The sequence below is a fragment of the Nicotiana sylvestris genome, chromosome 3, assembly GCF_000393655.2.
Source record: "Nicotiana sylvestris chromosome 3, ASM39365v2, whole genome shotgun sequence".
Classification (NCBI taxonomy): Eukaryota; Viridiplantae; Streptophyta; class Magnoliopsida; order Solanales; family Solanaceae; genus Nicotiana; species Nicotiana sylvestris.
Genome location: NC_091059.1, coordinates 131,512,189 through 131,524,005, shown reverse-complemented (window position 1 = coordinate 131,524,005; position 11,817 = coordinate 131,512,189). Strand labels below are relative to the sequence as shown.

The 11,817-nt window shown below is 37.7% G+C and overlaps 1 protein-coding gene across 2 annotated transcripts; it reads left to right on the top strand.

Annotated features, from left to right (window-relative positions):
- Positions 1-1,569: 1,569 nt before the first annotated feature.
- Positions 1,570-8,300, top strand: LOC104248048 (uncharacterized). Of its 2 annotated transcripts, none has more exons than XM_009804236.2 (5): positions 1,570-1,788; positions 4,000-4,146; positions 4,286-4,378; positions 4,520-4,591; positions 8,134-8,300. In XM_009804236.2, exons 2-5 carry the CDS (start codon positions 4,054-4,056, stop codon positions 8,212-8,214), a joined length of 339 nt encoding a protein of 112 aa, XP_009802538.1. In that variant the 5' UTR covers positions 1,570-1,788; positions 4,000-4,053; the 3' UTR covers positions 8,215-8,300. The 2 variants fall into 2 exon arrangements, with proteins under 2 accessions (XP_009802538.1, XP_009802539.1); XM_009804237.1 differs by lacking the exon at positions 8,134-8,300 and adding an exon at positions 5,082-5,388.
- Positions 8,301-11,817: the final 3,517 nt, after the last annotated feature.

Genomic DNA, 11,817 nt, shown 5'->3' with positions numbered 1-11,817 from the left:
CAAGTGTTCCCCCCTTGATTCCCTCTTCAATCCTCTTCAAAAAGCTCCAAAATCTCTCAAAAATGATGAAATTTAGACCCAAAATCGCGGACAATGGCTATTTAAACATTCTGCTTAGGCATTCAAATCTTTCTTCGCGAACGTGGTCAAAGCCTTGCGTTCGCGAAACACAAACTTAAGTTGACCAAAATTCCCTCTTACGCAAACGCGACCACCCCTTGCGAACACGAAAGCTTAACTTTCTTACTCACTGCGAACGCGACACTCCATCCACGAACGCGAAGAACAAACCAACCTGGACCCAGCTGCTCACCTTACTTCTACACGAACGCAGCATGAACCTTGTAAACGCGATAACCACGCGCCTCAACCCTTCGCGATAGCGGGACCCCCTTAGCGAATGCGAAGGCAAACTTTACGGCCTCCCAGCCTAACCCTTCGCGAACGCAAAGGCCAATTGTCTGCAACACACACAGAGCAGTTTCTGCAACTTTCCAAAATATGAAATAGTCCGTTTAACCACCCGACACTCACCCAAGGCCCTCGGGACCTCAACCAAACATGCCAACATATCGTAAAATATCATTCAAGCGTGTTCCAACCTTCGAAACACTCAAAACAACATCAAAACACCAAATTCGCATCGGATTCAAGCCTAAGAATTCCAAAATCTTCTAAATTCCGCTTTCGATTAAAAAGTCTATCAAACCACGTTCGAATGACCTGAAACTTTGCACAAACATCCCAAATGACACAACATACCTACTGTAACTTCCGGAATTCCATTCCGACCCATATATCAAAATCTCACCTATCAACTAGAAAACGCCAACATTCCAATTTCGCCTATTCAAGCCTAAATCTACTCCGGACCTTCAAAACTCATTCCGATCACGTTCCTAAGTCCCAAATCACCTCCCGCAGCTATCCCATTCATCGGAACTCACATCCGAGGCCTTTAACACATAAGTCAACATTCGGTTGACTTTTCCAACTTAAGCTTCCTAAAAAGAGACTAAGTGTTTCAAACCTTACCAAACTCTCTCTGAACCCGAGCCAACCAACCCGATAACCCAAAATACAGCAGAACAAGGCAATAAGAAGCAGGAATGGGGGAAACGGAGCGGTAACTCATGAAACAACCAACCTGGTCGTTACATCCTCCCCCTCTTAAACAAACATTCGTCCTCGAACGAGTCAAGAAATATACCTGAAGCCTCAAACAGGTGAGGATATCTTCTCCGCATCTCTCGCTCGGTCTCTCAGATAGCCTCTTACACGGGCCGACCTCTCCACTGCACTTTCACTGAAGCTATATCCTTTGATCTCAACTTTCGAACCTGACGCTCCAAAATAGCTACTGGCTCCACTTCATAAGTCAAATCACACTACAAGAGATTTGATTTTTAACGACCACTTTTTAACGAGGGGGCATAAATTCAGTTGTTATAAGTGTACTTATAGCAACCAAATTTTTTTCCGATCATTGAAATTGAATATTAGCTCAATATTAACAAAGGGATAGTATTCCCGTCGTCAAACAATTATTTAATAAGAAGTGGCGCTAACTTTTCCCTCTTTTTTCCCGACCCACTCCGCCAACCTCCCCAAAAAACCCTAAGACTTCTCCAACACCTCTATTGTGAACATTATTTTCATAAACCTGCAACTGCAAAGTAAAATGCGACGAAACCGCTGGTCTTCAAACGTCAATATCATCGTATTAGAGAAACTGCTGGTCACCTCCATTGACAACAAGTGCTCATCTTCGAGTTTCTTCTCATCAAGGTAAGGTTGAAATTGTACCCTTTTATGTTAATATTGATTTAGATGAAGCTCAGTTCTAAACCATGGCTGTTCAAATTCAATTATCATGTTTTGAACAGAAAAAGCGAGTGAAAAGCTAGGGTTTTAAGTGCAAAATTTATTCCATACTCTTGAGTTTTCTTCTTCGATTTTTTTTTGATCGCATTTCAAATTTCAGAAAGAAAAAATACAAAAAGAGATGTACAAAGATTTAAGTTTTCTCCTCTGATTTTCGGCTATTTCTCCTCTGATTTTGGAGTTAAGTTTCTTTCATAGACATAGATATAAAACAAAAAAATTATTTTAGTTTCTGCCCTGTTGTTCTCCATTCATGGATCTTGCTTGAGCTTGGTTGGTGTTTCGCGGGGTTCGACGTGATTGTTCGAGGACGAAGTTCATGGTTCCGAGTTTAGTTAGTCACTTTTTTCCTCGCTTAAATTTTGGAGTCAAAATATGTGTAGTTGCTGATTCTTGAATTACCATTAAGGAAAGTTTTAGCTTAACATGTCTATTTCTATCACTCCCTTTCTATTTTAAATTGTGAATCGAACTTCAAAATGAGCCGTTTAAGGATAAGCCGAGTTTTGGGTATAAATTGTTTAGTTAGATAATATATTTCTTTACGAATCCATTCATTTAAAATTAAGTAAAGCTTTCTTGCTGATTCCATGGATTTGTTGTAGGGTTTCCCTTTAAGAGAATATCTTGATAATGAATTAGTTGGAAAGACTTTCTTCACTAAAACAGTATGTTGTTGGATTTCGCTTTTGATTAGAGCCGTATTGGGTGCTTCTGGTTTGGTACTGAAATAGCATTTTGTTAGCTAGTTCAAAGAGGTGAATTTCTATGGATTAACTGCTGGTTCTAATTCCTAACAGTTCAATGATAGTTGACGCTGCTCTGTAGCTATGAACATTAATATAATATATTTGTAGTAGGTTCTAGTTTAAATATGTATTTTCTGTTTGCTAAATCCAAATGCTAGTGTAGTAACCTGTGAGCAACTTAGCTGGGTCAAGTATTTCCTTTGTTTCCTTGCTAGATTTCTTCCACCTCTAAATTTGGAGTTGTGCAATCTTTTTGAGCTTATCATGCTTTAGTCTCTTTATTCACTGTACTCATGTGTTCTTAAATGTCTTCATATGCCCCTACCTAAGGATTTTACGTCCTTTATGCTGGTAGTTTTAATAGCAAAATAAGAACTTGTAAAAATTGATTGTGGAATTGGTATTCTTTTACTGTTTTAGTGATTTCTCTGTTTGAAGATATTGATTATTTTTTTCAAAACGTAGTGTCTCAAGTATTCTGGATTTTCTTCTTAGAATTACATGTTTGTCAAATATACAGAGGTTTCCTTTTTATGATTTGGGTTAACGAAAAATATTCTCAATTATCAAGAGTACTAATGTCTGCAAAATAATGTGTGATGAACTGAGAGTTCTTCTAGAGGTAATTTAGTATGTTAAGTGTATTGCTCGTTGAAGTTTCTTTAAGTTTGTACTTAAGACCAAGTTTTTGGTTATTTTGATCTGGTATGTGTGTGCACTTAAGAACTTGTTATTTCTCTGTATGAATAGATGTCTCCCTCTCACATTTTATCAGGTCCTAGTTTTCTGATTTATCTAACTTCTAATCTCACCATTGCATATGCATGGTCATTAAGTGGCGATAAGCAGGATTATCAATAAACATAAGTCATAAAAAATAGAAAGCTACTATCCATGATCAATGTTAAATTGGTCCTTCTTAGTTCTGATTCTGAAGTTTGTATGTAGATCTTGATCATTCTTCAATATGGCTTTGGATTGCCTTGGCAATGAAATAACCTCAGTGAAGAATATCTCTTGTTTCTCCTTTACTCCAATATTAGCTAGAGCATCTGCTACACAATTGTCTTCCCTGTAGCAAAATTTTGTATGAAATCCGCCTCTGGTAAGCAATTGAGTGATCTTCTCTCTGAGTGGCCACAAAACCTTGGTGTCACCTTTAATAAAATTCACTAAAATCATATAGTCTGTCTCTATTATCACCGTCATCATCCGTTTCGACGTTGGTTACACACCATTGTAATCCTTTTAGCATAGCTGGTTAAATTTTTATTTTTCATCTCTTTTGATACTCACAGGTGGTTAAAATTTTATTTTCTAGTTACTAGATAAGTTTCATGTTTACTGATACTTTTGAATATTGTAGGACAAATTTGAAAGCGATGACATAAATGATCAACGAGATCATGTCTTGAAACATATGAGAAAATTATGGAAAAATTGGAGAGGATGGTTGTACAAGGATATTAAGTCCAAGCTATTTCGTGATGCTCTAAAAGATGTGCCAAATGAGGTAGACAAGAGTGATTGGGAATGATTTGTCAAGGAGCAATTTTTAACTGAAAAATTTAAGTTATGATATCGTAGCTATTTATTAACATCTTGTAGTATTAAGTGGTTGACCATAATTTTTCAATGTATTCTCAATTTAGGAAAAAAGTGCAAGAAACTCGGTCAATAGGTCTAAGTTGACTATGCCTCACTGTACGGGTAGGAAGTCAATTAGAGAGATCATTTATGAATTGGTGAGTAATCAACTAGATGTGGCAACTATCTTTTTTGAGATTCATAAGAAGGAAAACAAGCTTGTTGAACCTAAAACCAATGAAAAATATGTATATTTATTGATAAATTTTATTTTACATCATTTGTGTACTTTGTTGCAGTACCTTGGATTGGAGTATCAAATGAAATTTGACCTTGCAACCATGTTTTTCCTGTCAAAATCAGTTGGATTGGTATTGCCTATTTGTCTCTCACCTTATTACTTCTTCTTTTTTCCTTCCGTTCTTGTCTTTGCATGTGCTCTTATATATTTCTCATTCTCTAACTCGGAAGGCCAAACGTTCTAAATTTTTAGATATGTGAATATAAAAGATATGGTTTGTTTCCTTGAGCAAGGCATGGATGTAGTGTTGTTTGTTTTCTTTTAGTTTTGTGTGTTGTATGAAACTGGATATTCAAGTCTTGCTTCAACCTCCTGGTAACTTCTTGAGTGCTTGTTGTTTTGCTGGTGCCAATTCCCCTTTCACTGTTCTCTTTTGTTTCTAAGCTAGGTAAAGTATGGCATGCATGTAATTCATCAAACCGTATGAATCATGTCTAATACAAGTAATAAATGAAACCAAAATGCCTGAAAGTGTCCTCATGATTTTTTAGTTCTTGTATAAGTGGCGGAGTATTGTGTTGTTTACCAATATATAAAAAAATAGCTGTGAACTATTGCAGGATCTGATAAAGCGTAAGAGAATGATTGCGTACCTTTATCTACATAGGGTCTGAGAACTCTGGATGCAGAGCCGTTGTGGTTGTGCATACAAGTAATAAATGAACTCTGGATGTCTAGGGTCTGGGAACTCTGTGTTTGAAAAATCATTCAGCATTCTAACCGTTTCCCTTATTTGATTTATACATACTATGACTTTTCTGTAGCTCTTCCCTGAATACAGGTTTCAGTGGTTTGTATCGAAATATGAAAAATGTATTGCTTCTGAACTTGGTGCGTAGTTTCAATACCAAGACATGTGTTTAAACATATGGACTCTTCTATGTTTTATTTTGTCCTTATTGTTGTAGGAGGTCCATAGTTCCCTATCACAACTAGAATTTTATTCGCCAAAATTTTGATAATTTTTCTTTGTGAGCCGAGGGTCTATCGGAAATAGCCTCTCTATCTCTATGGGGTAGGGGTAAGGTCTGCGTACACACTATCCTCCTCAGACCCCATTTATGTGATCAAACTGGGTTTTTGTTATTGTTTACTTTGTTGCAGTATTTAGTTAAATTATCTTTCATTTTATTGGTTAAAATCCAAAAAGTGGTGGAATCTGAAACATCTCTTACAAATATTGAGATTATAGACATGTGCTTTGGACCTCAATGCAAGAGTCATGTAGTTGGTTTTGGTGCTGGGATAACCGCTAAGGAGTTGAAAGGTGGTAACTCCTCGAAAACTGCATTATTAGAGATGTCGAATGCTACTAAAAAAGAAAAGGAATCACTAAAAGGATGCTTGGAAGGGCTAGAGAGTAAATATAATGTGTTAGAGAGTAAATATAATGTGTTAGAGAGTAAATACGCATAGCTTGCAAGTGTTGTATTTGATTAGACTTCATCACCATCTTCAAGTGAGCAATAGATTGAAGCATTTAACAGATTAGTAGATTGAAATCTTATTGTATTATGTGATAAAATTATTGCAATGTTCATATGAATTTTTTTTCTTATGTTATTAAGGTTTATGAATAAACAAATTTATAGTCATTGAAACAAGTGAATTTAAGTAAGTCACATACAATTACATAACTTTTCCCTTAAACTTCCCGTAACAATTTATTTCCCATTTAATACTTTCTTTTTTATCCTTTGTTTAGTGGTAAACTCATGTTATAAAATCTTAGAGCCGCGTCCGCCTCTGGTCTAGGTGCACGCTAGCTTAACCGCGCATGCACTACAATTTTTAAAAAATATTAGTTTCAGCCAACTTTATTACATGACTTTGTTATAGTTCTAACGCTATATACTGCTGCGTAAAGGGTATAAACCTTGCCATGTTTTCGTGTACAAAGACTCCGTGCCTTGTTTGTGGTCCTATGAAAAGGTACGGACCAACATATGTTGGGAGATAAAGTGGTACAGTTCCAGTTAAGTTCCAATTGTACAAAAATTGACCAGAACGGAAACTGTGGGAGTTCCAATCACACTTGTCAATATCATACTTTAGTATCATCCTTTTGTGGAAAAGTTTTAGTGTCCATATTTTTTCAAGTGGGGGATACCTTTACGTTAGTTGCTCACATTCTGCAAAGGGTGGTTCTAAGAACTGAAATAAAAAAAGAATAGAATCATCACTAAAGTAATTTAAGAAACTACTAAGTAGCAAAAGGAACAACATGATTGTACCTCGTACACTATCTTGAAGAAGTATAGATTAGTCATCTGGTTACTACCTTCGGCAATAAAACATAAAAATAATTTTATATATAATAGAAATTCATCAATTCAGCATCATTGGCATATGGAAAAGATCATTCCACTACTAGAGATGGAGTTACATACAACTGTAGAAAGTTTTTCACAAATGATATTCCCTTCTCAGCCAGCCGTTTAGGTGGACGCACATCTTGTGAAATCTTTTCCTAAATATCATATTTCATTATTCCAAGAAGGATGGATAATGCTTTTTATAAGCTAAACCAAAGAGAAACAACATTACAAATATTAGTCTGCAGTATTGCATTATATCTTAGGTCTTTTATAGTGAAACAAATAATTAGATTATAGCGTGCATTTCACAGGATCAATATAGAGTAGGTGTTGGGAGTAAATGATAACATAAACTATCTAATTGATGCAAAGATAGTCCTATAATTTGATTAAGTACCTTTTACATCGACTGGTGCATCAGTACGTCTTCTGTGGTAAATGAATTTCAGGGTTCTGTAGTGATAAGAGCAAATTGAACACCCAAATAATGTCAATCTAATCATACCTCAAGTAGTTATCAGAATGTCATCTTATGAAATATACTACAACCCGCAAATTGTAATTTATCTCAAGAACATATTGACTATGTTAATATGTCTCAAGTGCAGTATTTTTTCTCAAGAACATATTGACTGATCTTTCTTCTTTAGTTGTTTTGATCAGAATATGTCTTATGTGTCATTCGTGCACATTACCTTAATGTATTGTTGTTACTATTGTTTGCTACTTGTTGCCTTATCTCCACTGTGCCTTGAACCGAGGGTCTATTGGAAATAACCTCCCTATCTTTATAAGGTAGGAGTAAGATCTGCGTCACATATCCTCCCCAGACCCCATTTATGGGATTATACTGGGTTCGTTATTGTTATTGTTTGTAACTCATTTTTTGTATCTCAATCGCCTGCCCCCATGATATGTAGAATTGCAAGAAGCTTGATACAGGATTTACTTCCCAAAAAGTGTCGTTGTGCAGGTTTTAATGTATAGGATTTAGTGATGTAAAACTATATGTCATTAGTCAGTCTGCTGATCATTATACACAAACAGAGGAAATTTAATGCATTGTGTTTTTCTGCTACAATACTGTCCCCGCTGTTATGTCATCTAATCTTTGTATTATTTCAATTTCTTCTTTATGGCCATCAATGAAGCCTTTAATGGAATTATTAAATTGTCATACATTTGTTATGTTGACGGATCTGATTTTTCTTTATTAACTGGCATACATTTGCTCTTTCTTCTTTAGTTATTTATTCTTTGTTACTAAACTAGCATACATTTGTTATGTTAACAGATCAAGTATTTGAATTCCGAAGAACCTATCCTTGAAGAAAGTGTCAGCAAGTTGCAGTACAAGAAGTTTATATTTTGTTAGGGGTGGTTTAAAGACACTGTTACATATGCTGCAATTTTATGTTTCTCTTTTAAGAATTATAAAAAATGATGTCATACGATATAGATTGGTTTCTGGTAAATATGATATTTTAGTTCTTTGTATTAACAAAGATATCAAGTATTTGGTTTATTTTCGAGTGTTGTTGGGTGTGTATGAAAGCATATAAACAATTATTTCTATTTATCTAATTTAAATTTTCATAATTATATTTACTATAATTTTATATTGGATAAGGAAAATGTGGTCAATGAAACTCTTTAACTATGAGTTTCTCAAACAGATAAATGGGCATTAACGAAGAGAAATTTGGTTCTTAAAAGTAGTTATACATCTAACGAAGGGAATATCAGTAGCTAAAAGCATTTCTAATGATTGAATTAGTTGTTGTCATTAAAGACTTTTAACGACTGGATAATAAATTAGAGAAAAGAAAATCCTGTCGTTAAAAGGGATGTCTAATGACCAGAAATTATGTTGTCGTTAAAGGATCTTTAACGACCAGATTGTAATCCGGTCGTTAACTTTTAACGTCGGAGCTTTTAATGACCGGTGACGACCGGATTTTTTCTGGTCGTTAACAACTTATAACGACTGAATTTGGGTTATTAACGACCAAATTTCCCCTCGCTAAAGGCATATTTTCTTGTAGTGTCATCATCTAACTGAACCGAGCTGAAATCTATAATATGAGATGGATCCACAATATACTTCCGGAGCATAGAAACATGAAATACCGGATGCACACTCGACAAGTTGGGTGGAAAAACAAGCTCATAACCCACCTCCCCAATCCTCCGAAGCACCTCAAAAGGCCCAATGAACCGAGGACTCAATTTACCCTTCTTCCCAAATCTCATAACACCCTTCATAATTGAAACCTTCAACAGAACCTTCTCACCAACCATGTAGGACACATCCCGAACCTTCCTGTCAGCATAACTCTTTTGTCTTGACCGCGCTGTACGAAGCCTCTCCTGAATTACCTTCACCTTTTCTAAAGCATCCTGCACCAAGTCTATCCCCAATAGCCTAGCCTCACTCGGCTCAAACCAACCAACTAGAGATCTACACCGCCTCTCATACAAAGCCTCATATGGAGCCATCTGAATACTCGACTGGTAGCTGTTGTTATAAGCAAACTCTATGAGCGGTAGAAACTGATCCCATGACCCTCCGAAATCAATGACACAAGCACGCAACATGTCCTCCAATATCTGAATAGTGCGCTCGGACTGCCCATTCGTCTTGGGGTAAAAAGTTGTGCTCAACTCAACCTGAGTACCTAACTCTCACTGCACAGACCTCCAAAATTGCGAAGTAATCTGAGTGCTCCTATCTGAAATTATAGAAACCGGGACACCATGCAAATGAACAATCTCCCGGATATAGATCTCTGCCAATCGCTCTAAAGAATAGGTAGTACACACCGGAATGAAGTGCACGGACTTGGTTAGCCGATCCACAATCACCCAAATAGCATCGAACTTCTTCAAAGTCCGTGGGAGCCCAACTAAAAAGTCCACGGTGATCCACTCCCACTTACACTCTAGAATATACATCCGCTGAAGCAAGCCACCCGGTCTCTGATGCTCATATTTCACCTGCTAAAAATTGTGACAGCGAGCTACAAATCCCAATGTCCTTCTTCATTCTCCTCTACCAATAATGCTGTCTCAGATCCTAATACATCTTCGCGGCCACCGGATTAATGGAATACCGCGAGCTATGGGCCTCATCCAGAATCAACTCCCGAAGCCCATCTATATTGGGCACACATATCCGACCCTGCATCTTCAACACCCCATCATCACCAATGGTCACATCTCTGGTATCATCATGCTGAACTCTGTCCTTAAAGACAAGCAAATGAGGATTATCATATCGGCTGCTCTCTGATGCGATCATATAAGGAAGACCGAGAAATCACACAAGCCAAAACCCGACTGGGCTCCGAAATATCTAACCTCATGAACCGATTGACCAAGGCCTGCACATCAACTGCAAGAGGTCTCTCCCCAGCTGGAATATATGCCAAACTCCCCATACTCACCGCCTTCCAGCTCAAAGCATCGACCACCACATTGGCCTTCCCTTGATGGTACAAAATAGTAATATCATAATCCTTTAGCAACTCCAACCATCTCCGCTGCCTCAAATTGAGATCCTTCTGTTTGAACAAGTGTTGGAGGCTATGATGATCGGTAAACATCTCACAAGACATACTATACAAATAATTCCTCCAAATTTTCAACGCGTGAACATTGGCGTCTCCAACTCCAAATCATAAACATGGTAGTTCTTCTTATGGGGCTTCAACTAGCGAGAAACATAAGCAATGACTCTACCCTTCTGCATCAACACACACACAATACCCACTCTCAAAGCATCACAATACACGGTATATAAACCTGATGATGATGGCAAAACTAACACCGAAGTTGTGGTTAAGACAGTCTTAAACTTCTGAAAGCTCTCTTCACACTCGTTCGACCACCTGAATAGGGCACCCTTTTGAGTCAACTTGGTCAAGGGAGATGCGATAGATGAGAATCCCTAAACAAACTGACGGTAATACCCTGCCAAACCAAGGAAGTTGTGAATCTCTGTAGCTAAGGACGGTTTGGGCCAACTCTAAACCGCCTTTCTCTTCTTCGGATCAACCTGAATACCCCTCGCTGGACATCACGTTCCCCAATAAAGCCACTGAACTGAGCCAAAATTCCACTTGAAGAACTTTGCATAAAGCTTCTCTTCCGTCAATCTCTGCAACACAACTCTCAAATACTCCATGTTCTCCTCCTAACTACGCGAGTACACCAAAATATCATCAATAAAGACTATGACAAATGAGTTGAGATAAGGCCGAAACACATTGTTCATCAAATGCATGAACATTGTTGGGGCATTGGTCAGCCCAAAAGACATCACCAAGAATTCATAATGACCATATCGAGTCCTGAAAGCTGTCTTTAGAATATCCGAGTCCCTGATCTTTAACTGGTGATAACCTGGACGGAGATTAATCTTGGAGAACACTTTTGCTCCCTGAAGCTGGTCGAATAAATCATCAATACGAGGCAAATGATACTTGTTCTTAATTGTTACTTTGTTCAACTGCCTATAATCAATGCACATCCTCATAGTGCCATCCTTCTTCTTCACAAACAGAACCGGCGCACCCCAAGGCGATACGCTAGACCGAATGAACCCCTTATCAAGAAGTTCCTGAAGCTGCTCCTTAACCTCTTTCAACTCGCTGGTGCCATACGACACGGTGGAATAGAAATGGGCTAAGTGCCAGGCACCATGTCAATAGCAAAATCAATATCCCTATCCGGTGGCATGTCCGGTAGGTCTGTAGGAAACACATCCCTCACAACTGGAACAGAACCAATACTGGGAGTCTCTGCACCGACATCCCTCTCAAAGGATAAATACAAAAGACAACCCTTCTCAACCATATGATAGGCCTTCAAGAACGAAATTACTCTACTGGGACATAATCGATCGAACCTCGCCAATCAATCCGTGGCACACTCGGTATAGCCAATGTCACTGTCTTAGCATGACAGTCCAATATAG

Excerpts from the sequence above, each read along its gene's own strand:
- LOC104248048 (XM_009804236.2), top strand. The coding sequence starts at position 4,054 with ATGAGAAAATTATGGAAAAATTGGAGAGGATGGTTGTACAAGGATATT. Across the intron at positions 4,379-4,519 it reads GAGAGATCATTTATGAATTG|TACCTTGGATTGGAGTATCA; the intron begins GTGAGTAATCAA and ends ACTTTGTTGCAG. Across the intron at positions 4,592-8,133 it reads TGTCAAAATCAGTTGGATTG|ATCAAGTATTTGAATTCCGA; the intron begins GTATTGCCTATT and ends TTATGTTAACAG.